General features: G+C 37.4%; 1 protein-coding gene across 1 annotated transcript; it reads left to right on the top strand.

Moving 5' to 3' along the window:
• Nucleotides 1-1,395: 1,395 nt before the first annotated feature.
• Nucleotides 1,396-19,280, top strand: LOC132302768 (la-related protein 6B). Its single transcript, XM_059799708.1, has 10 exons — nt 1,396-2,084; nt 7,140-7,221; nt 8,442-8,536; nt 8,652-8,723; nt 9,005-9,084; nt 9,207-9,306; nt 17,482-17,529; nt 17,628-17,696; nt 18,150-18,305; nt 18,668-19,280. The coding sequence occupies exons 1-10, from the start codon at nt 1,521-1,523 to the stop codon at nt 18,914-18,916; spliced, it is 1,515 nt and encodes a 504-aa protein (XP_059655691.1). The 5' UTR covers nt 1,396-1,520; the 3' UTR covers nt 18,917-19,280.
• Nucleotides 19,281-26,695: the final 7,415 nt, after the last annotated feature.

Raw genomic sequence — 26,695 nt, 5'->3', positions numbered from 1 at the left:
ATCTCATTCCCCATCCCCGCTGAATTTTTCAATCCCTATCCCCGCCGCCATCCTTGCTTAAGATTTCACCACCACCCCCATACCCGCCCCCGCCCCCAACCTCTTGTCCCCATCCCCAGTCTCGGCCCCAATTAACATATATTATTTATATAAAAAAACCATAATTTTTCTTATTTTCATATATATAATAAATTTAATTTAGTAATAAATTATTAAATATAAGGGTATATTAGTAATACTTAATCGGGGCGAGGCGGGGTGGGTTTACCCCATCCCTGACCTCGTCCCTTGCCCGATGGGTTTTCAAAATTTACTCCCATTTCCATTCCCGTTTACATAAAAGGGTCCCCATCCCCGCTATAAACGGGACGGGGTGGGGCGGGGACCAGACGGGAATGAGGAATTTGCCATCCCTACAGCCGGTCATGATATTTTTTAAAAATCTTTTTTTTACATCACACACACGGCATGAAACAGCTGACACACGAATTTCTATTACATAATTCAATAAATATATTTTCGAATGATTTTTGTTGTATCTTTAAAGATGATTTAAAACAATTTACCTATGTCTTGATTATAAATCATTGTTGGCAGTAAATGCATAAACATTTAAACTTGTTGCTAGATTAGTGGGCAATAATAGACTTTTTAACATGATTGTATAAAAATCACATTCAACACATTAATAAATTATGATTCATGTAATTGATCTCAAATAATTAAAAAAGATTTTACTTTTTGTTGTTGCCATTTATACCATTTTCAACACATTTATAGAATATCCTCATTTCAAAGATTTTTACACTTTACTCTCATTAATAATTTATTTATTGTCAAACGAGAAATGTGTTAAATTTATAATAGCATTGTTCAATTTTATCGGGATGATGTAAATTTCATGTCTTTGAACATTACACACAAAACACATCCCCGAAAATAAAATTTGTGGTTTGGGTTTATGCCCAATTACATAAACCTGATTCGACATGAATGTAAAATTGACTCATGTAAATCTGACCCGACTTGAATATAAAATTAATTCGGCATTGATATATTTTTCTAGTAACGAAAAATTGACTTCTGTTAAATTGATTGGTCGTGAACATAATTGTCTGGTTACATAAAACATCATTTTTCCATTGTGTTGGATTTGCTATCCCATTGCTGAACTTATTTGTGGATGAGGTAAATCTTATGTGTCCAACATTATACTTAAAACACAGTTTTTTGATCATGGATTATACCCAAAAAGGTTCACCGACTCACCGCAAGCGACTTGTATTTTATAGATAATTCACGCACACACAGTAGATATGTATTATACACATACATCCAGTTTGTGTGGGTCCCACATCCCCCTACCTCTTCTATAAATATGCAAGTCGGAAGATCTCCAAAAACCGAGAAATCCTCTCCATTGTCTCTGGCCCAGGGGACTCTCCATCTCCCTCTCACTCATCTTCACTCACTCAATCATCTCTACCTGTTCCTCAAAAACCCTAGATCAAAACCTCAAAATGGGCCCGCAAGATTCAGACCCGCTATCCGAAACCCTAGATTCGTCTCTCTCCGTCAACGATCAAATCATAGACAACGACGATCATCAATCTTCTTCTTCCATGACCACATCATCTTCAGATCCATCTCTCTCCCGAAACGTTTCCTTCAGTCGACTCAACGCTCAGGCACCGGAGTTCGTCCCTCGCAGCTCATCGTCATCGTCTTCGCCGACAACGCCGACTCAGCCCAGACTCGTGATTCCTCATCAGGCTCCTACGCCTCATGGGCTGGTCCATGTGTATCCGGGTCCCAATTCTTCATTTAGGGTTCCGATTCAGAGTCATGTGACCGTGCCGGTCCAGAATCATCATCCGCTTCCTCACCATGTTCCAGTTCAGTATCATCACAATCAGCATCATCATCATCATCACCAGCATCGTCATCACTATGGTGGTGCGGGGTTTGGTGATCATCAAGACAATGGAGTTCCAGCTCAACAGCAAGCTCCTGCTGAGCATGACCATGTCTCCTCCTCTAGAAATGGTCTATCGGAGGAAGCTACTCAGAAGATTCTCAATCAGGTAAATGTAGTGCAAGTGTTACTTATGACTTTCTTGATTCGGATTTCTTTTGCAGCGATTACATACCAGTTACATTTGTTACTCTGGTGTGTATATGTGTGTTTCTTCTCATTTGGAATGACAATAGTGATTCATTAATTCGTCATTGTATAATTGTATAGTTAATACATATGTATGAGTTATTGATTATTTATGATGACTGGTCAGAACCCTGGTCATATACATGTGTGGCCCCGTGGCAGCATGTGTATACAAGATTAGGTTTTTTTCAAATCAGGAAGATTGTTGCACAACCCGGGGCACATCATTTAAACGTTAATACCTACATATGAGCTCTTAATTACTAATGATGACCTGTGGTAATCTAGGGAATTAAACCTTACTAATGATGACCTGTGGTAATCTAGGGAATTACACCTGTGCCGGGTTGGTGTTCTTTCAGTTCGCTCTTCCCTGGCTTGCTTCGATGAGGTTACTAGAAAAAAAGAACCTACCCTCCTATTAGTTATGTTATTTTCCTACCGGAGCCTGGGCCCAATAAAAATTTCTTTGGAGTTTCAGACAGAGATAAAACCCCCTCTACCAACTAAACAACTTCAACCCAACTGGAACTTCGTAGTTAAGCACCCCTAAAAAATGATAGTAATTGCTCACCTGAGCATCCCAAGACTAGCTGGGGTATCGGTACTACCCACCCGAGCATCCCAAGACTAGTTGGGGTCTGGGTACTCCCTCCTCAGTGCCTCGTGTGTGAGAATCGGAACCAAACCTTGATCAAAGTCCTAACGGATTTGTTAGGAAGGTTGTTGAGGAACCCAGTGTATAGATATGTATGCTTGTGTATATAGCATTAGACTTTTTATCTGGTTGGGAAGTTGCATCACTTTTCAAATTTGGTAATATATGTTGTTTTGGATCTGCAGAATACGCTGGTCGTGAACTACTTTATCTTCTTTTTGACTTTTTAACGGCTGAAACTTAAAAGTGGTAAATATACCTTTAAATTTGACAGAAAACTAGCTCCTTTATTTTTGCTTTGCTGATGATTTCATTCTTCGCCGATGGAGATGGAGATTTTTCTTCGGCACCAATCCTCAAGGAAGCAACCGTCTGCGTCTATAATATATATGGAAACTTTGTCACCCTTCATCACTTCTATTTGAGTTCATAACAGAACACTTGTCATAAAATCAAATGGATGAGAGAGGATAATACTAAGTGGATAAACATGAAAGATGATGAAGATTTCCGTGGATGCTTTCAAGAGAAATAGATTATAGTTTCTCTTAGATAAGATCATAAGGTTTTACTCAACAGTAGAGGCTCGAGCAAATTAATCTTATCAATAATTATCAGTCTTTTTTATTATGTGATCAAAATAAGGTTCTTTACATAATTTGTTCAAACTGGTTAATTTTTGTAATCTAGAATCATCTTAATACTCGTACATCTGTATATCAATTTTTTTTTTGGTGTAATGATTAGTTCTTCGAAACGGAAGGCTGAGTCATGATTTGGAGTGGGGCCCAGTAGGACCCGCACGGGCTTCACTCCAATGCATCTGCATTAGATACGCTTTTTATTTCGGTCAACGGTTGCAGAGGACCTATCATTGCTCTTTATTAAATGGTTGCTGTTATTGTAGGATCAACCATCAAAGTCAACTCTTCCTTATTTTTTCCCTAAATTTGATTCTTCAACTCCAGTATGTTTTTAATTCCACGAATCTTTTACAATATCTTTCTGATGGAAATCTTCTAAAACATTTTCCTTAATTTCATTTGTTCTCTATGATCCTTTACAGTTTTGTTCATGTCATTCATTTATATTTTTCATTAATTTTTTCCTATTAGGAAGCCATCCTCACAATGAATACATTTTATTTTTTCGCTTCCTTCCTATTGATATTAGCAGGCATTACGTATTGTTTATAGCTTCATTATTAATTACTAAACATTTTAAGCGTTCTTATGATAGTTCTCTCTTCTCTTCTCGCAATGTGGACTCGGGAAGATAGATGCAAAATTTGTGTACAAGTATTTTAATACTTCCTGTTTTTATTTATTAAAAACATTTGGAGTGACATCCTTGAAGGTGGAATTTCCAAAACATTTGGGAAAGGAATCTTGCATTTATCAAAATAAAATAAATAAAAATTGGGAAGTGGGATTGTGCACTTGTTCTTGGAATTGTTTTATGGTGTTTTGAGTGTGGGAGGACATGGGAGATGACTTGAGATTGATGGTAGACAAAAAATGGCAAGAATGTTGATCTAAAATCGAGACGTGATGACACTTCTTTATTCCCTTGGAAAACAGTTTCGCACATTATGGTTCTGATGAATGCGACTTTTGACTTTCTTTGCATGTACGGCAGTTTGGGAGCATTTCTGATTTCCAATAATATGAGGCACGCAGGAGATGTAATACTAGATTGGTATTACATGTATAAGTACTTGGGAGAGAAGTCATCTGTTGTTGAATCGTGGGTTCGAGGGAGTTATGGAGTCTTTTCCTGCTAGTATCTACAAGTAACCTGATTGGTTGTCAGAGAGCGGTTGCTCCGTTGTGTTAGTGTTGTGATATGGATTGAGATTTGTTTTTTTAATTCTAAACACATGGTTTTTTTTTTTTTTTTCCCCCTTTCTAAACATGTGTTTTTTACCATGAAACACTTAAGTCGTGCTATCACAATCAATGTTTAAATGAAATCTCAATTATATCATGTTTATGCCCTAAATTCATTACTATACAAAAGAATTCAGTGAAATATAAAAATGCTACACATATTTCATCGCCTTTCTAATAATAGAAACTTGTACTCCCTCCGTCCCAAAATAGTTGTCCATCTTGGGAACAGTTGGCTGTTCCCAAGATGGACAACTATTTCTGTTCCCAAGATGGACAACTATTTTGGGACAGAGGGATATTAATTAGTGGAAATAATTAATACCTTTGAGCCAACTGTTCCCAAGATGGACAACTAGTTTGGGACAGAGGGATATTAATTGGTGGAAATAATTAATACCTTTGAGCCACGGTTCCCAATATGGACAACTATTTTGGGACAGAGGGTGTATTAATTAGTGGAAATAATTAATATCTTGTTGAAGGCTGGACTGTAAGTCTGTAACCTTTGGACTCTTTAGGCCATAATCTTTCTGGACAAGGCATCTCCATCATTGGTGAGACAATTGCCTTTTGATTTGGTGCACTGCAACAAGTGCCTCAACTGTGTTCATTGAGTTTGAAAGAGAAAATGGTAGATCTGTTTGCTGTTGGAGAAGAATTTACTTCTATGAAGAGAGTAATGTGGGCTGGTACACCTTACACACTATTACACCATATCGAGTTTACAACTCCAAGCACATGAAAGGAAATAATCCATTTTATATTCCAAGCACTTTTCAATTAGCATAAAAGTATAAAGCACTTCAGTCAAACAATCACAATGAGTCACAGTTCCCAAGATGGACAACAATTTTGGAACAAAGGGAGTATTAATTAGTAGAAATAATTAATACCTTGTTGAAGGCTGGGCTGTAAGTCTGCAACCTTCAGACTCTTAAGGCCATAATCTTTCTGGATAAGGCATCTCCATCACTGGTGAGACAATTGCCTTTTGATGTGGTGTACCTGCAATGAGTGCCTCAACTGTGTTCATTGGGTTTGAAAGAGAAAATGGTAGATCTGTTTGCTGTTATAGAAGAATTTACTTCTATAAAGATAGTAATGTGGGCTGGTACCCTTACACACTATTACACCATATCAAGTTTACAACTCCAAGCACATGAAAGGAAATTATCCATTTTATATTCCAAGCACCTTTTCAATTAGCATAAAAGTATAAAACACTCCAGTCAAACAATTACAATATTTGAATCAAGTTCAGAATTCTATAGTATTTATGCCATAAATTTGGTTCTATAGCAGATAATACAATGGAATAATAAAAAGAATCTATGCATACCTCAACGCCGACTTAATAGTACAAAACTTATGTGTAATCTATGGAAAGATATAGAATTCTAGTGTAAAGTGTTCTTTAATGCTACATGATTCAAGATCAAATCCATTTGCATATCAAACAATGACCATTGATAAGGTTTGGAAAGGTGAAACTTACAAAGGATAAAAAAAGAAGTAATAAGATTTGGCAGGATGTTGGTCTTTGACAATTGAGGAACGTTTCATAAACTTTAGAACTCCGAGGTCTCCCTCCTGTTGTCACATGTTAGGAACTGGCGTGTCCGATGTTTGGTTCTTGTGTCCAACGCATGTCAATGGAGTTATATAATTTGAGAAATTTAGGATATTTCTTGTGGCTTGGATTTCTTTTTTCCTTATAGTGCGACATAAGTTGGGGGATCACAGACATGTAGTGTTTGTGTATTGGTGAAAAACAAATCCTCGGATGTTTATGTATAGGAAAATATATAATTATACTTGGATCATGAGGTTCTAGATACACTTGTATATATTTAATAAAAGTATGGAAGATTTAAACTTGATCGATTGTATCTACTACCATATTGGGTTCTTTCTATTTTCTACATACGTCTACATGTTCCCTTGAATTTATACTGTAGTTTTTCACATTTTATCCTGCAAATTTGGATAATCAATTCATAAATTGGACGCAGAAAACTTGATTTATCATGTCAACTATTATCACGTTTGTTGTTTCTGTTCTCTTCACATGCCCACATGCTTAGGGCCTGTTTGGTACAGTTTTCTGAGAACAGTTTTTGTTTTCAGAGAATTGATAATCAGAAAAACTGTACAAAATGTTCGCTTTACAGTTTCTGAGAACTGTTTTATGAAAACTTCGACTTAAAAAAAAAAAAAAGGCCTGTTTTCTGAGATCAACCTTTTTTTAGTTATTTTCTGTTCTATGAGTTCTTAGAGAACTGTTTTTAGAAAAGAATGAAACAGGCCCTGAAACCTTTTTTTTTTTTGTGTAGTTTTCACTTTGTTTCCTGCTATTAAACATGCCCATCTCTCCTTTTTTCCTGAACTTTGCTATTATTCTTTAATAAATTCAAATGCATTGTAGGTGGAGTATTATTTTAGTGATGTAAATTTGGCTACTACTGAACATCTAATGAGGTTCATCAACAAAGATCCTGAAGGATATGGTAAGATTTTGGTATTTTGTGTTTTCATAATGGTTTGCAGTATCTGATTGTATGTCTTCAGTTATTTCTAGTTTTAAGTGCTTTGTAGCAAACTGTTCTCTCTGATGTCTTCAATAATTGTTCTCTCTTTGATGGCTGATCTTATCGTGAGGAATTTGATAAAACATTTAGCATTTGATGGAGTTATCTCATTGATGCTCATTGATGCAAGAATTTGATAAAACATTTAGCATTATTGGATGTTCCTGAAAAATTGATACTATATATTTTTTTTCCTAGTATTTGATGGACTCATTGCAAGCAAAAGTGAAGCTTGCAAATTGAAGTCATCACTGAAAATATTAACAACATTACAGATAATGAAATTTTGGTATAAAAAATACTCTGTAGGTAATAGTCATTTAAAATGTAAGTGGGGGATAATACATTTATCGTTTCATGTACAGCGTTATAAAACAAAACTAATTCTATGGGTGTCAAACATCTGCATCCTTATATTCAAATTGAAGAGGAATTGGTCTTAATGATAGTAAGAGAATTTGGATCTCTGATTTAGCAGCAGCCCAGGATTTTATCTTGGTGACTTTAAAATAGGTTCTTACATGATTTTTATTATTAGTATGATTATTATTTTTTAATAACACAGAGATGTAAGTAGGAAACTGAATCTAAGTAACCTAGATATGAAAACTGAAGACATTTTTGTTCAGACTGATAAAGAAGCAGGTAGAGAACGAGAGATTAGTTCAATTGGTATTTCCTCAACTTTCCAAGTGGAAAGTTAAAGGTTTGAACCTCGTAAAGGGTGTGTGCGTGAGTCTTACCTACCATAAAAAAGAAACTAGTAGAGAAGGAAAAGACAGAGAAAATGAGATGGAGTAGAGAGGAAGCAACCAACTGACCAAGTTGTAGAGTTGAATTATGCTCTATCTTTTTATGAGTAAAAACCCAAAGTGGGCTTTCTGTCTTTGCACTTGTATTGGTAAGCAGGTAAGCTCTATGTAAAGCAAGTAAACCTAATTTAACTTGTTTATACTTGCGGAAAATGATAAAATCAGTTTGTTGCTTGATTCCATGCATAAACCAAGTTGAGCAGGTGTACAGCCATCCAGATCTTCATTCTACCATGTTGCCTGATTGTTACAAAGTTTTTATTTGTTTTTGGGCTTTAGAAAAAATAAGCTTTCCCACTCTGACCATTCTTCCCTCCTCTTATTTAGTGCCGATATCCGTTGTAACATCTTTTAAGAAGATTAAAGCACTCATAAGTAGTAATTCCCAGCTGGCTACCATTCTGCGGAACTCTGGAAAGCTTGTAAGTTCCACACTATTTTGTGGACAACTCACTATTTTTTATTGATATCCTCCTATTATGCAGATGTTCCTTTCTACTTCTTTACTGTCATTATTTTTTAATGCTAATCCTGTAGGTAGTTAGTGAAGACGGGAAGAAAGTTAGACGCCAGCATCCTTTGACTGAGTCGGACATGGAAGAGTTGCAGGTAGTTTACTTCCATTATCTGGTTTACTCATATTCTCCTTATGTCATGCGAGATCAACTTGCTTGTGGTATATAATGTCTATGTGCTCTCCTAAATTGTGCCATCTTCAAATAGATTCATGAATAACTTATAATGTATATTTTACCACGGAGTGTTCTGTTTTTCCTGCCATTATCTTGTAAAATTCAAAGTTGATGTTTGCTGTACAAAATGAGTGGTAATTGGATTCTCTTAACATCTTATACTTGCCCTTAACATTTTATACCTCTTTTTCCCTTTAGTCTCGCATAGTTGTTGCTGAAAATTTACCCGAGGACCATTGCCACCAGAACCTAATGAAGATTTTCTCCACCATTGGGAGGTAGCGATATATATATGTATATATGTATATATATTCCCTTTTAGAAGAGTTACAAACTGTATACATAAATTTTTTTAAACAATATTTGCTACTATTCTGATCATTTATTTCTTTTTTGCCAGTGTGAAGACGATTCGTACCTGTCAACCTCAAGCCTCCAATGGTGGGGCATCTTCGGCATCTAGATCAGCAAAATCAGACAGCATGCTTTATAGTAACAAGGTATATATTTGCATAGCTGTTTGTTGGGCAGTTTTTATTCAGTTCCATAGAGTTTAGTTGTGTTTTTCAGTGATGATAGCTAGCTGACTTGAGTTTTCTTACGATTCTAGCATTCTCTGCAGCCGAGCTACATCTATTTGGTTTTACACTTAAGTGATGATAGCTGTCTTGAGTTTTCATGTATGGGATTTTCTATATTTTCATATGTTTGATGCCTCACACATGGGAATGCTCACACAATTACAGGCTACAGCTTACAAGTTTGTTAGGAATGGACTGATTGTAGCCAAACTATGATCCATAGGGTTAATTTCTCATGCTCTTGTTTTAGTGCTGCTTGGGACATGTTTGGTCTCGTAAATCTCTCTCTCTCTCTCACACACACACACACACACAGTTTGTGTGTCGTAACCCGCACACTGGAAGTAAGTTTGATTATGAAGGATTTAGGGTCGAACGACATCACTTTTGAGGTTTGGAAGTGTCTAGGGGATATCGAGGTATGTTGGCTAATAAATTATTTAATAAGGTAACAGCAACTAAGAGAAAGTGTGATGACTAGTGCATGTATTTTATTACTTATATATCAAAATAAAGGGTACTTGCAAAGTTATAATAATTATTGTTGTATTAAATTAATGATTCATACTTATCAAAAAAAAAAAAAAAAAAGTTAAATTAATGATTCATGCTATATGAAACTTTGGGAGAGAGTGGTTATATAATGATTATGACGAGGAACTGTTGTGTTAAAAATTCAAATTGGAATGGAGGCCATATACTTATCGAGAAGACTAATGGAAAAATACGAGGAGAAGAAATATCTTCATAATTTATTTATTGATCTAGAAAACGCCGATTGGTAGGCAGGGCTACAAAAAAGCTTGAGTCTTTTGTGAACTACTTGGGCTCGGCTCGTGTTCATTTATTTACTAACGAGCTGATCCCAAACAAAATTATTAGGTTCATTTATTAAACGAGCCAATCTCAAATATATCAATGCTTGGCCATTTGTTCATGAACATGTTCGTGAACAAGCTCGTTTAAGTTCTCTTTTATGTATGTAAATAAATAAATAAAAATATATATTTAGAATTTATATAGAACTATGTAAAAATTATTTTATATATTTAGGCTTTAGCCCAAGCCAACTCAACCCAATCCAATTAACCCAATCCAACTAAGTCAAGCCCATCGCCATCTCAAGCCCATTCTATATATTCTATTTAACCTAAACCTTTCATATACTCTCCTTAGCAACGACCTAGTCCCCACCACCCAGACACAGACATGACGCTTCTCTCGGGGGCAATTCAAATAACCACATTCTAGCAACAACAAAATCAAACATTGCCCATCAACACAACTTCTTGAAGGTGAGTTACCTTCTCTCTTCCTAATCTGAACTCATCCACTCTTAATCTCCCTCACATGGCATCAACGATGGAATGAGTGCCTTTGGGTGGCACAAACTGAGGAGATTGGTAGTGAAGATCGAAACTGGCTGCAACCTATTGACACGAATAGTTACGACATGTATACACACGCACATATTATATACACGTAGATTGCATAATATACTACGTGTTTGTGTGTAATATAATGCGTGTATATTTGTAAACGAGTTTCGAGCCAAGCCTCGGGTGGATTGTGAACGCTGTCAAGTCAACTTTGGACATGGAGGTGGGAGCTCAAAGCTCAAGTCGAGCTTGAGTTGAGTTTGAGTACTTTGGTTGCAAGCCGTCACTAATCTCTACTAGGGTCATTTGTAGCCTTATTGATAGGGTACCTAAAGTATTGGGGAAATAAGTTCAACCACCAAAGCTAAAAATTGATTTTTTCCCACCTGTTTTTGCGAATCATAAAGTAAGAAAATACTCGCATTGATTTGAGTAAAACAAGTTTCAACCAAAATTTTAAATAAAAAATTGATTAGGCTTCAATGCACCTCTTGATCTTCACTCCTGTCACCTTGAAAGAATTCACAAGTTTTGGAAGAGTGGTCTCGAATAGAGCTAAGAAGAATGCTAGGAATATTTTAGAGAGAGATGGAGAGAGAGACGAGTCATTTTTTTCTTCTCAAACTCTTTTGCTTGCTCTTCAAGTTGGACTAGGAGTGACCAAGATGGAATCCATGTGGTATTATTTATCTTGGCTTGGTTTGTTTGATCACATAGAACTTGGCTACTGATTTTTACAAAATTATATATATATATATATATATATATATATATATTTATTAGATATATTTTTCAAAATAATTATAAGTGATCAAACAGAATAAACCAAGAGACCAAAATATGGATAAATTGATGGTATTGCCTTACTGTTATCCAAACACTAATTAATATGGAGGGGTTAATTGGTGGTATTTAGCACAATAGTGGGTTCTATAATTTACTCATGTCTTGGAGTGCAACTATTTTTCTTTAGTAGAATTGAAAATGATTAATAAGCTAGTTAAATGGGTCAAGAGTTGATAAGCCATCTGATTGGGCTTATTGGAACCAAGACTTGGGTAGGCTCATCTAGATCCCACTCCTAGCCGAGCTTGGAGAGTAAGCAAAAGAGTTTAAGAAAAAAAAGGGGATGTAGGAGAGAGGGGCGGCCCACACATTTTGCCCTAGGGCAACATTAGGGTTGCAAATGAGCCGAGCTGATTAGTGGCCTTAGGGATATCAATGGGGTGGGTTTGGGATGGTGCCCCCTTATACCTTGAATTAAAAATTATGATAAGAAATATCATAGCTAATAAAATAATATATATTGATATATTAATTGTTAATCGAGTCGGGTTCGGGGCTTTGCAAGTTTCAAATTTTTTTTTTTCCAAACCCACCCCTAACCCTATTATGATGATCCCAAACCCATCCCAATAAGGGTGGGGCGGGGCGAGTTAAATTGGCATCTCTAAGTTTCTTGATCAAGCTCGACTTGGTCTACAGCAAAATTACTCGGGCTCGACTTGAGCTCCATCCTCAATGTTCGAACCCAGCTTGATCACTTCGCGATACACTCGAGTTCGGATTGATACTCGTTTACAAATATACGTACATTATTTTACACTATATTATGCAATTTGCTCGTATCTATATAATATATATGTATATATGTTGTACCTAATGATTGGTATCCCAATAGATTGCGGCCAGTTTCAATCTAGTACAGGTCTCCAAGTTCCTCAATTTTGTGGCACCCAAAGGCCCTCATTCTCCTGTGATCCATGTGAGAGAGATGAAGAGTGGATGAGATATGGAGAGAGAGAAGACTCACCTTCAATTTGTTGCAGTGTAGATGGAGAGTGGTTTGATTTTGCGGTTGCCACAGAGGTCTGATTTTGCAGTTGCTGGAGAGGTTTGATTTTGCGGTTACCAGAGAGTGGTTATGTCAGTACTTCGTGTTTGTGTGGTGGCGATTGAAGCGGCGTTGGGGTTTCTTTGTAAGGAGAGAATAGGCTTACGTTAGATAGAATATGTAGGATGGACTTTAGTCTTGCAATGGTCATGGGCTTGCCTTATTGGGTTTTTGAAAAGAAAGAAAATTGGGTGGGGTTTGGTTGGACTTAATAAATAAGTTAAAATGATTTAAGTATTAAATGGGCTAAAGTCAAAATATACGTTATATTTTTACATAGTTATATATATATATATATTTATTTATTTACAAGCTCAAAATGAGCACTTTATAAGCGCAGAATGAGCACTTAAGCGAACTTGTTCACCAACAAACGAGCCGAGTATATACATATGTTTTTTTTTTTTAATAAGAGTATATACATACGTTTGAGATTGGTTCGTTTAACAAATGAAGTACGAACCTAATAATTTTGTTTGGGCTCGGTCCGTTTAGTAAATAAACGAACACAAACCGAGCCCAAATCGAGCTGAGCCCGAGTGGTTCGCGAATGGTTAGGCTCATTCGTAGCCATAGGCAACATGTTCGCGCGCACACACACATATGCATTAGGGGATGGAGTTTGTGGATAGCTTGAACTTTTAGTGTCACCTTGGACGTCCTTTGTTTCCTTTCGGGTTCGCTCCCCTTTTTGAGTGCCTTTAATAATTTCTTACTTACCGAAAAACAAAATTGTATGCATAAGGGGAGGGGTGGTTGGATAGTGTGGTGTGTGGAAAAACACAAGACTCCTCTCTCTTTCTAAAATATTCCTACGGTTCTTAGCTCTATTGGAGATCACTTTTTTAAAGCTTGTGGATTCCTTCAAGGTCATAGGAGTGAAGATAAAAGGTGATTGAAGCCTAATCAATTTACTATTCAATTTTTTGGTTGAAGCTTGTTTTACCCAAATCTATATTAGTATCTTCTTACTTTATGATTCGCAAAAGCAAGCGGAGAGAACTCAGTTTTTCACTTCCGCGGTTAAACTCTTTTTTCCAACATAAATTCTAATAAGGAGAATTTTAGAACATAATGAATTCATAAGGATTATTATAGTGACGCAATAAAGGACGTGTATGATTTATGTTTGACTATAGTTAGGATGATTGTGGGAGGCCTCTTTGAAGGGTTGAAGCGTTTTTTGGCCTTTTTGTTTGTTTGGGATCCGCTCCCCCTTTTGAGCGTTTTTTATAAAAAATTTCTTATCAAAAAAAAAAAAAAACTTTAGGTTTACATAAGGGTCAGCATTAAGTCTATATCTTTTTTCCTTAGTTCTGACAAGACAATTTTAGATGAGATTTAATGGTGTATGTTATATGCTGTTGATATTGTTTGTGCTAACTTTGGAGGTTTGAAATGACACTCTAGAATTGAAAAGTTTAAGATAAGAATAAAACTGAATGTATGGTGTGTAACTTCAGTAAATCTAGAAGTACAAATAGATATGTGGTGAAGATTGAGTGGCACAAGGTATAAAAACATGAACACATTTCCATTAGTTAGGCTCTAGTATTTTGTGTGATCAGTGTATTCCTCTAATATTGGTAGTTCCATAAAACAATTATTAGACAAGTGGTTCTTTCTTGTACAGAATGTTGAGCAACTAAGAAACAAAATACACATAAAGTGAGTGGTGAAAATGTTAACGCTAAGATGGATGTGTGGGAAGACAAGAATACAATCTTGAGTTGGTCAGAGTAGCACCAATTGGAGATAAAATGAGATAAACTCAAGTAAGATGGTTTGGTCATGTGCATAAAAGATCACTAAGGGTATGTTTGGTACGGTGGATTTGAAGGTGGAGGATAAGATTAGTTATGAGGGAAAGGGAAGGGAAGGATTATTTTAACCCTCCATTGTGTTTGGTTAGTCAATGAAGGAAAAGAAAGGGAAGGATAATAATTATGTTTGGGAGAAGAAAGGAAAGGGAAGGATAATAATAAATTTACTATTATACCCTTATTTTATATATATATATATATATATATATAGAATACCTGCACAAAAAAAAAAAAAAAATTTCAGCTCCCCATTCTCGCCTCCATCCCCATTATATATATATATATAATATAATAAAAGGAAAGAAACAAGAAAAGGAAAGAAAAATTTCTTTCTTGAACAAGGGCGATCCAGATCCGGCTGTAGCACCTTCGTTCTTGAAGGTTCCGATCCAGGGCAAATCATTTCAGCCTCCCCAATCTCGGCCTCCATCTCTATTATCGTTCTCAACTCTCTCTCTCTCTCTCTCTCTCTCTACAAGATTCAGAACCCAAACCCATATATTTCAGTTTATCTTTCTGTCTGCAAGAATCAAAAATTCAAAACCCGTATCGGTATATCAGATTGTTCAGAAAATCAAAACCCATATCTTTCAAGTTTCCATCGTCGCTGTTCCAGTTTGGGTTCGCCATCGCCGCTGTTCCAGTTCGGGTTCGCCGTTGCCCGCCGTCTCTTCATTCTTTCTGCAACTGCTATCTTGTATGTATATTGATTTGAGGGTAAAATTGGCATCATCAACCATTACCTTCCCTTTCCTTCCATTTCCTCCCATTTTTGGGAGGTTAAACAAATCACTGTGGAAGGCTATGCATAACCCTCCAAACCCTTCCCTTTCCTTCCCTTCCCTTCCACCCATTTTACCCAAACACAGTTTTTTAGTCACCCTCCATCACCTTCCCTTCCCTTTCCTCCCATTTCTACTCTACCAAACTGAGCCTAAGTGCAGCAATTAGGAAGAGTAACATAGTCCATGTTGAGGGTAATGTTAGGGAAGGGAAAGACCTAACTTGAGTACACTTGGTAAGAAAATATATCATAACATGTGGTTTAACTGAGGATGTGGCTTTGGATAGGGTGGACCCCAAGTAGTTAAGGAAAAGGCTTTGTTGATTTCCGTTTGCTCATCATGATAAGTTGGTGAGAAGATTGGCATATGCGAAATTTGTTCCATAGGGAGACCATAGTAGCGTCCATCCTCTCCTTTTTTTTGTTGTTGTTGTTGTTGTTGTTGTTTTAGGTTCCCTTTCTGGTATGAAAAGAATTTGGAAAATTGGCATATACAAATTTGTTCCATAGGGAGACCATAATAATGTCCATCTATCTCTCTCTCTCTCTCTCTCTTTATTTTTTATTGGAATGTTCTAACGTTTCACATCTAGTAAATGCTTAAAAAGAAAAGAAAATTACATCATTTATAGTGTACTCTTTTATGGTAATAATTACTCTTTAATTTTCATTGTACTGATATTTGAAGATACAAAATAATCATTGGATAATACGGTAAATGTACGTGTGTTTGTGCGTGTTTATGTACATTACGCGAAATTTTATGTGCCGTTAGATATTAGTAAATTGAGACTTTGTCATTCTTTAGAATAATTTTCTAGCACGCTTGGTATGAGTATAATGTCTCAATAATCCGGAGTTGTATTGGAAAGAGAGGAATAGGAGATCCTTTGATGGGTGGAGTTTCCTTGGGGGTGGTTAGATTTTCGGTTCTCAACTTTCTATTCTTTTGGTTACAAGGTTCTTAATTGAAAATCTATGGAGATTCTTTTGTGGATACCTTGAGGCTATAGTTTTTGTGCACATGTTCTGGGCCACACCCCGGCCCTTTTGGGTGCTCTTCAATGAAATCTTACTTTTCAAATAATAATAATAATAATAATAATAATAATTGTGATTTTGCGGCCCAAATTTTGTTTCAGTTCTGAAAACCTTTTGACCCGTTTTTTTATCTTGCGGGACATGGACCCTGTTTAGAACTCTTTTGTAGCCCCCTATATAAGGGCGCTTAGGGTTTGGAGTGGGATAACAAGAGGCATTGAAAATCATAGGGAAGAGTGAGAGGTGTGGTTTGGGGGTTGAAACCTGATTTTTGCATAGTAAAATCTTTTGCCGGATCGTCACCGTGGACATAGGCACAACTTGTGTTGAACCACGTAAATATTTGTGTTCTTTGTGTGCTGTGTTTACTTTTCTGTTGTGATTTGTTCTTGGTTGGCTGCGTTTTGTCATAACAACAAAAATGATGATGATGATAATGATGATGATGCAGGGTTAATGTATAAAGTTATTGCAGGGTTAATTTTTAAAGTTATTGCAGGGTTAATTTAGAAACTATAGAATGGTTTTGGGCTTTGGACACAAGGTTCATTTTGTTTATATAAAAAGTTGGAATGGGTAAATTCAAACTTAAAAATGCTGAATTGGATTCAATGGGGATTAAGATTTTTGTTTTACTTTCTCACTTCCCTTTTTTCCTTTGGTGGGGGTGGGGATCATGCATGCATAAATTTTAAGGTTCCACAGCATTGAATCATCACAAAAATGTAGCAACTTGTCAGAACTCTGGGGGGAGGGTCATTGCCAATACCTACCCTTCATGCAATTGCCACTAGGTGAGAAATTCATTGAAACATTGATTTATGAATCGAGAAACAGTTTAGGGCCTCCCTTCTGGGGACACTATTTTGATGTCTGGTTGATGTGTGGTTTGCGGATGCACCCTAGGAGACTCAGCATGCCAGAAAGCAGAGCATGTGCCATTGTGTTTTTCTTTCTTAGCAGTGATGTATGCTCAACTTTCAACCCTGTTTAAATCCCATCTGCTATGAAGTTTTACTGTTCAGTAATAGATCATCTGGAATTTGGATTGTTAGAATTGTACTCTGTGAACTTGTTCTATATCTATGCAATTGCTTGTTTTCTATGTTGCTTGTTTTCCCTGCATGTAAGATACTAGTCTCTAATTACTGAACTCCATTTACTTTTTTGTAGTTGCATGCATTTGTGGAATATGAATCAGTCGAATTGGCTGAGAAAGCGGTGAGTATTATTTCTTTTTCTGATCTAAAGGTTTCTTTACTCGCTTGTTTCCGCGATCTGGTCATACGAGAAGATAACATTTGAAGTCTCTTTCTCAGGTTGCGGAACTTAATGATGAGGGTAACTGGAGGAGTGGTTTGAGAGTTCGTTTATTCCCTAGACGCACGGTATATACTAAACATCGTTCTTTGCCTTGATTTATGAAATGTCAGTATTTGCCAAGTTAGGGGATTAACGTGCAGGATGAGGGCTACCCCCTGGACCTAAGAACATAAAAGAAATGAAGAGATTGGAGCATTTTCTGTACTTGTTTACTAAATATAAGTTTGAATTATTTCACATGGAACCTAGCTGTGAAACCTATCTAAGTTGATACTTCCAATGGTTTAAACATTGATCCCTATGTTTTGGCAATGATAGTCCAACCATTTCCATGGATTTAACCCTGAAATTTCCTTTCCTCTCCATTCAAATACACAATTGCTTGCATTTTGATGGCAGGATTTTGATTGTAAATCATATCAAAGCTTGATAAAGGAAGTTTCATGTGTTCACTCAATATAGTCGATCATCTTAGCTCCTGGATTTGACCATTGATGTATGTATTCTTCAATTTGCAGGCAAAATCTGTTCAAGCGCGATCAAAGAAGGTTGGGCATGAAGGTGAGGCTAACCATGATGAGGAGGACACATCTACATCAGACCCGCAGCAGCCAAGTGAGAGGAACTTAGAAGATCTTTCTCGACAGTCTGATGCCCAATCACATGAGCATGCAGTAAGTGCAATTGGAATTTGTCAAGATTTATCTGCTGCCATTTCTGATGCGGTTGTTTGGAAACCACAAGATAATAAATTGATTCAAATTCAATTTCCCACCCTTTTGATAAAGTTATTTGTCCTTGTTCTTGTATCTGTTTAGTATTGGTGGATAAAGTTCTCCCATGAGTGGTTCTAGGAATTCACACTACAATTCCCTTATAGCACCCTGTTCCTTGTGTTAAACAAGTTTTCTGCTTTCAATTGCTTGGAGATGGATACAAAGAAATTCATATGTTTTTTGTGGTTCCGAAACCTTTCAACGTCTATTTGCCTTGTAATGAGTTTTATAAGACCCATTTTGTAACTCTGCTTGGTCAGGGAGATGATCACGCGAACGAAAAGGAAGGTGTACAAAGGAAAGGGCGTAATCGTGGACGAGGAAAGGGACGTGGAAGGGCTCAATATCATCATAACAACCGTGGAAGCCATCATCATGTAGGGACTCCCCCTTCAGATAATGCTGTCAACACGGAGCATGCAATGGTGGCAAAACAGCCCCCTGGGCCCCGCATGCCAGACGGCACTAGAGGGTTTTCCTTGGGTCGGGGAAAGCCACTTGCTGTTTAATATTGGGTAATAAATTCTTGTCTACAAAGTACATGTGGTTTTCTTGCATCTGCGCAATCGAGTAAATGTTGGGATGGAGAATGTCTTCTGTTTTTTTAGTGTTGATGTCAGGGTTTTGTAAGTGGATGGATGTAAGATCCATTATAGTTGGTATAAGGGTGAGTCAAGGAGCTTGGGTTGAACGTTGCTTTATGCGTTGTGTTTTATTTTATTTTAAAGGATCTTGTAAAAGCAACTGTTTTTTCAGGGTCTTTGTCATTGTAGAAATTTAAAGCAAAACTTGGAGGGTCCACCTATATACCTGGTGATATGTGTGAGTGAAGAATCAGCAATGCAATAATACTAGTTTCTTTCCCTTTGCATATATGTGAAAAATCATCATTCCCATAATATTTTACTACTACGTGTTCCTCGGTCTCTCTACGTATATGGGGGGAATCAGTATTGCAATGATCTCCCTCCTGCATGACATAGAACAGGTGGATTCAATTAGAGGAAGTTAGTCGGAACTTCCTCTAATTGATTGAGGCTATGGCCTTAAATAGAACGGAATGGATGGTCCCAAATAATTGGGAAATGGCTTTGGTGGTGGTTGTGTTGGTCAGAGCTTGTAGTAGATTTAGTTTGTTCTACAGCCTACAGAGGACAAGTTCTCGAGTGTAGTAGAATCAATTTCAAGTGTAGAATCAAATTGCTTCTGTTTCTTTGGTTTCTTGTTGGACCCATTATATGTATAATGTATTTGATGATTAAGTGGGAACTAATTTTGGGTATATGAAGATTTAACGTTTTACTAGATCCAAAAGATGAGAAATGGAGAATGCTAGTTTAGAGTGTTTTCTGGAGTCATTTTGTGTTGTATGTCTGATCAATTGCTTAGGGCTCGTTTGGTGTTGCTGCTGTTCTAGTGTTTTGAAGCAAAAACACTTGCAATTGCGTTGGGGTTGCTTTGTTGTTTATGATGTGAATGACATTAATACCTGAGCTTGAACGATTTGTATTATGGGGTAATGTGGTGTTAGATTTAGCTGTGAAAGATTTATATATATATATATATATATATAAATGAGAAACTCGTCAATTGTGTATGATGTATTTGATTGAGAAAGAATATTGGTTTGATTGGGAGAGAATATTGGTAGAGTGAAGAAAAGTGGTGTGAAATTGGGGTATAAAAAAAAAACAGAAAAACCACAACAAACTTTTACACTGACGGCCGAGTTTCGTACAACACAACCGAGTAGACAAATCATGAACTTAAAAATCTCTACATTTTTGTTTTTTTGGTTGTTTAGACAAATAACACACTTCACTTATATTTATTATGTTTCACGTTGACGTGAACTCTTATTTATTTTTATTTTTTGGTAAGTTGACAGGGTGAAAATTTGTCATTCGGCTACAAAGTTTTGTGGTGCTAAAATCTCTCTCTCTCTCTAGCAATGATCAAAAAAAGATTTGGAATCACGCCTGTGTATTCTTTTTTGGGTAAGTAAGGATAAATTGAAAAGGAAAAATATACAATTGTAAAATGGGGCATACCCCATGCCCTTACAAGGGGCCCATAGCCAGCCCAAAGGTTGCTTGGGCCAAGCAAAAAACCAATCTACACAGCCACGTACAAAGAAAACAAAATACAAGGCGAAAACCAAACATGGCCTTGGATTCAAAAAGTAACGAACCCTAACCATCAACTAACTCAAACTAGAGAGAAGGCATGATTATCAACAGAAAATGAAAGATTCCGACTACTAATGAGGAGGTGGTGGTGGGTGATGGTTTGTAGGAGGGTTGGAGGAGGTCGCAGCACTGGTGTTTGTGGCAATGGAAGGATGTGGCTGAAGGTTTGGGAGGTTTGTGCTTTTGCGAGAATGACCAGCAGGGATTCGTATGTGAAGTTTCGTAGAAGGATGATGGCAGATTCCAGTCATTTGCAATGTCTTCAGCGTAGGGGCAATCACATTTTTTGATTGAGAAAAGCTAGGTTCGTACAGTGTTGATCACTAAGTTCAGAATCTGCAATGGAGGTAAAGTATTGCCTCTAAACATTATGTCGTTTCTCTGCTTCCAAATGTGATAAACATAGCTAGCTAGCACCAACTTCCAGGTCAAAATTCGGCTGAATTTTAATTTTTGTTTCCAATTTGAGGATGCCCAAATAAGGAAATCCTTCCATGAGTTTGGATTTGTATAAAATCCACATTTTTCTTGGATGCCATTCCATATGACCTTTAAGTATGTGCATTTGTGGAAAAGGTGATCATGATCTTCCGCAGCTTGTGGACACAGTAGGCATACATTTGGTTGCATGGTGTAGAGAATTGATGGCTTATCCTGTCTGAGTTTTCCTTGGATTGCCAACCAAAGGCAAAAGAATGCTTGGATATAGAATGTTTAAACCATACTAACTTGTGCCAATAAACATTTGGGGTAGGCTGGTTTATGGTTTTGAGGGTGTGCTTGAGGGAATTTGATTTGGATGGTGATGGAGTCCACTGAATGAGATAATTTGAGTTAAGGTTTGGGAGTGGTAAGGTGGAGAGGTCACAATGAGGAATAATTAGGTTTGATAGGTGTCTAGGCCATGTCCATTGATTATTTGATAGTAGAGAGGAAACTTTCATGTATTTGTTGATAATCCAGTCTTGCCTAAGATTAAAGTTAGAGAATACCTGGTACAGTGGCCCACATGGTGGCCAGTTGTCAAAAAGAACCATTGTTGAGCTGCCATTATTGATAGTATGCTTGATGAGAGGTCGTACAAGATATCTATTTTGTAGTAACTTCCTCCAAAACCAGGAGAAGTCATTTGGGATGCAAATCTCCCAAATGTTCTTGTGCTTGATTAGGTACTTGAGAGTCCATTCCATCCATATGCTGGTTGAATCATTAGAACATAGAGTCCAAAGATGTCTAAGGATGGATGCATTGTTCCATTAGTGAAGATCATAGATGCCTAGCCCTCCTGCCTTCTTTGAGATGCAAACATTTTCCCATTTGACCTTTGCTCTGAATTTGTTCATGGTAGGGCCACTCCATAGGAACTTCTGAAGAATTTGATTGATTTGTTCATATACTTTGGATGGAAGTATGAAGAGATTTGTCTAATAAATATGCATGCTGAAGAGAGTTACCTGAATTAGTTGAATTCTGCCAGCAAATGATAGTGCCCTTGCTGTCCAATTTGTAACCTTTGAAATAATTTTGTCTACCAAAGGTTGATAGTCATTTGCTGTCAATCAAGAAGTGATGAGTGGGAGTCCAAGATACTAGACTGGAAATGTGCTCAAGGGATAACTGAGAATGTTGCAAATGCTGATTGAAGTGGAGGTGGAAACACCACTAAGGAAGACTTGACTTTTATTTGGGTTGGGAGAAAGACTAGAGACTGATGAGAAAGTAGTAATGGCAGATTTGAGAGATTGAACAGAATGCAAATTACCATGACAAAACATAAGGATATCATCAGCAAATGAGAGGTGTGAAATATTGACAGCATGGCATCTTTAGTGATATTTAAACAAAGGGTTTGATGAAATGGGCTTAGTGGTTATACTAGAGAAAACATCCATTGCAATAACAAAAAGATAGGGGGATAGGGGATCCCCTTGTCTGAGCCCTTTAATATTTTTGAAAAAACCACATAATTTTCCATTATAGAGACAGAGAAGGAAGCAGTAGTGACATAGGTTGAAAATTGGAGGAAAGTGAAGGAACTCAAGAGTGTGAAACAAGAACTGCCAATGGATAGAGTCAAAGCTTTATGCAAATCAACTTTAAGAGTACATCTAGGGGATGATGAGTCCTTATGATATCCTTTTAAAAGTTCTTGCGCAAGAATAATGTTGTCCCCAATTTTTCTTCCTTTGATAAAAGCATTTTGTGCTTTATCAATGAGGGAAGGTAGAATGGGCTTTTTCTTATCTGCTATAAGCTTGGAAATGCATTTGTATAGGACATTGCAACATGAGATGGGCCTATAGTCAGCTGGGTATGAGGGGTTTGGAACTTTAGGAATTAAGGCAAGGTAAGTAGCATTAACTTGCTTAAGGATATTACCTGACTGAAAGAATTACTTAATAGCACAAGTGACTTCCTCGCCTACAATGGACCAAGCTCTTTTGTAGAAAAATGAATTGAAACCATCAGGGCCAGGGGATTTGCTTGAACTAATGGAGAATAAACACCTTTTAATCTCATCATCAGTATGAATGGAACAGAGGTTAGGGATAAACTCTTCATTGATATTTTTGAAACAAAATGAGAGAATGAGGAAATACCTGGGTAACAATGAGGATTGCTACCAATGAGATCATTGAAGTGAGTGATGAAAAGATGCTTATTATCCTCTAGATCAGTTGAGGTACTGTTATCTTCCAATGGAACACTAGTGATCCTTTTTCCTATTGAGCCTGTTCTGCATACTTTTGTGGAAAAAAACTTGTATTTTGGTCTCCTAGGGCAAGTCACTTAACTCTTGTTTTTTGTTGAAAAAGTTGTTCCTCAATTTGACTAAGGCTTGAGAAGGCATTGATGAGGTATTTTCCCCCATTTCTTAGTGCAACATTGCTAGGATCATTGTCCAGGCTATTTTGACATCGGATGAGCTTTTCCTTTGTAAAGTTAACCCTACTGGTTACATCACTGAAGGTGTTGTGGTTGAGTTTTTTCAGCTCAGCCTTGAGCCTTTTCAACTTTGTGACAAACATGTACATTAGAACACATGCAACAGGAAAATTCCAAGCACTGGCAGCTGTGCTCAAAAAAATAATATGATCACACCAGAAGTTAAAAAACTTGAAAGGACATTTCCTTTTTTGTAATGGACAGTCAAGATTAATGATCAAGGGAGAGTGATTAGAGCATAGGGGAGGTTTAAAAATGTAATAAGAATTAGGGAAAGTGGTGAGCCAAATGGGGTTCACAAGAGTCCAATCAAGTTTCTTGGCTATAGTAACTTGGCCATCGGACTTGTTTGACCAAGTATGGAAGTGATCTGAGTATCTTAAGTCATCGAGGTTTAAGTCCATAAAACAATTATTGAGGTCATTCATAATAGGTGTCCATTTGTCTGTTCTCTATGAGCCTCTCTAGGCCATCTAGTGGCATTAAAGTCACCTAAAAGAATCCAAGGGCATGTGGAGATATTAGTGATAGCATCTTAGAGAGGCTTTTTATCCTCTGGAGTGTTAGCTCCATAGAAAAAAGTGACAAAAAAAAAAGGGCTGAGATTAGATTGCACAGGGGTTACATAGCAATGGATGTACTAATCAGACATCTTGATATAATTGAAAGTAAAAACAATTGGATTCCAAAGAATCTAGATCCTACCAAAAGGAGGGTGAGCATTGTTGGTGATGAGGTTCCAATGGGAAAGAACATTATGGACAAGATATTCATTAGGAGTCCTAATTTTTGTCTCCAAAAGGCCAATGAAATGAAGTTGGTTATCATGAATGAACTACCTTATTGCACTTTGTCTTGAGGGATCATTCATCCCTTCGACATTCCAAGCAGCAAAGATCATTTGGGTGGTATTTGTAGGTCCTCCAAGAACCTATTGTAAGCTTCATTTGATGCATCATAGGCTGCTTTCGCAGCTCGTCTATCATCTTTTCTCATTTTCTTTCTTTGCCTATATGAGTTTCTGGGGTTAAGCATGGTGGTAGTAGGGGAATCACATAAGTGATCAAGGCATGAAATGGTCAGAGGATCCCTTAAAGATATCACAATATTCTCATTTAAAGAGTTCACCACATTCTCATCATCATTGTCATCAAGGTCAGGGCAAGACAGGACCTGAAATCTATTAAAAGAGTGGGATGATGATGATATGACAGAGGAGCAGGGAATAGGACTTGATAAGTGGGGATGTGGGACAGTAAGAAATTCCATAAGTTGAGGCTCAGAAAATCCCTCATCCTGAGGAGGTGGTGGGAGGGTTGAAGGTACTGGAAGGCTGATTGTAGGGGGTGTGTGGCTGAGGGGGATTGGTTGGGTGGTTGAGGGGTTTGTGATGGTTGGTGGTATGATAGAAGTAGTGGTCTTACTCAGCACATGAATCTATTTCTTCTTTGTTCCCTTGTGGAGTCTAGCATTATGGATCACCTCCTTGTTTTTAGATGAACATTGTGCAGCAGAGTGTCCAAAAACCATGCATGAAGAACATGTTGGTGGTTTCCATTGGTACATGGCTCTAATAGTGATTAGGTGCCATCATCAAGCTTAAACTTGAAAGAGCTAGTAAGATCCTGGGAGGAACTAACCTCAATGCAGATTCTAGTATATAAAAGTCTTGTTTTAGATTCAGTAACATCATCTGCAAAAAGAGGAGTGCCTATAGCACTAGCAATGCTACTTAATCTTTTGTTGTTTCAATACTCTAGGGGAACATTGTAAAATTTAACACATGGAGGAATGGTAGTGCAAGGCTTGGCAACAAGCTGCATATTCAAATGCCAATGATTGAGTATGAGAGGTCTATTTGAGAAAGTCCAAATACCCTAATTAAGAATAATCTTGCAGTCAGCTTCATTTTTAAATTTGAAGATGAAGAAACCTAATTCAGTTACAATGGTGTCAAGGAGGCTCTTAGATGACCAAACTTTTTCGCAATTTTGTACACCATATTAAATAAAAGCTTTTTTTTAGAGGAAATAACCAATAAGAGTGGCTTTCCACTCTAAGAGACCTTTAGCTTTAGCATATGGTGGAGGCTTAACACAAATTTCCCTATTCAAAGATGGGGGTTTGAGAAATTCAAAGGTTATTTTTGGATATTTTGGGGCTGCAACCTCGCACCAGGTAAGTGGTGATGAGGTGGTATAAGCAAACACATATGGTAAAACACATGGGGGCATTGAAGCACATGGGGGGTGAGTCAGGGGTGTAGTGCGGTTAAGTGGATTGGTTACATTAGGTCTAGGTGGTAGCTGAGTGATAGATGAACCCTTGCCTATGGATGAGATAAGTGATGGGAAGTCAGACAAGTCCTTCACATGGTCCAAGGCACTCTGATCCTTTGACTGTAAAGCAACTTTGCTTTTGTGCCTAAGGGCAGAAATGGATGGTAGGTCATATGCAGTTGACACGTGGGAAACTGTGCCTTGGCAAGCTGAAGTGAGGGGGTGGTGGTGGTGGGATGGTGGGTGGTGGTGCCAGAGGTTGTGGTTGCTGGGCATTTTGAGGTTCTGTAGCTCAAGAGGATACTTGTGGTCCTTATAGATCTGGATTTGTCTAGTTAGAAACTTTACCTATGATCTCAAGCTCTTTGTTTCTTTATTTTGGTTAATGGATCTTTGAAGCTCAAGTCCATTGTCCATGTCAGGATGAAGCTGTGTCATCCTTTTTTTGAGCAGGGTATTGTCCCTCTGAAGGACATCAACCACCTTCTCAATGGATGACAATTCACGTGTGAGAGCATTTAGGTGGTTCCTGTATTGGATTGCCTTGAGACCTCACTATAGTCATCAAGGACAGTATCTGGTATGGTGACACCATCTTTGTGTGTGGTGATCCGGGTCTCAGAAGGGGTAGTAGTGGGATTGCTTAGGCCTGAGAATAAGAAGGATATGGAAAATGGTTTAGTGCAGTGACTTGGTTCAGGTTGATAAAAGGTAGATGGAGAGGTGGTGGTGATGGTAGGACCGGAGGTGGTGGTAGTGATGGTAGGAAGGGGAAGGATGGTGGTGATAGGCGGAGGGGTGGTGGGGGAAGGGAAAGCTGGTTGAGGGGAAGAAGCCATCATTATACGCCTATATATTTTTCAACTGTTTTGAT

This window comes from Cornus florida, unplaced genomic scaffold, assembly GCF_030987335.1.
Source record: "Cornus florida cultivar Cherokee Brave unplaced genomic scaffold, ASM3098733v1 CherokeeBrave_3.0.0_Hap2_Chr01, whole genome shotgun sequence".
In the NCBI taxonomy this organism is placed as follows: Eukaryota; Viridiplantae; Streptophyta; class Magnoliopsida; order Cornales; family Cornaceae; genus Cornus; species Cornus florida.
Note: the sequence above shows the minus strand (reverse complement) of the source record. Positions and strands in the feature narration are given on the sequence as shown.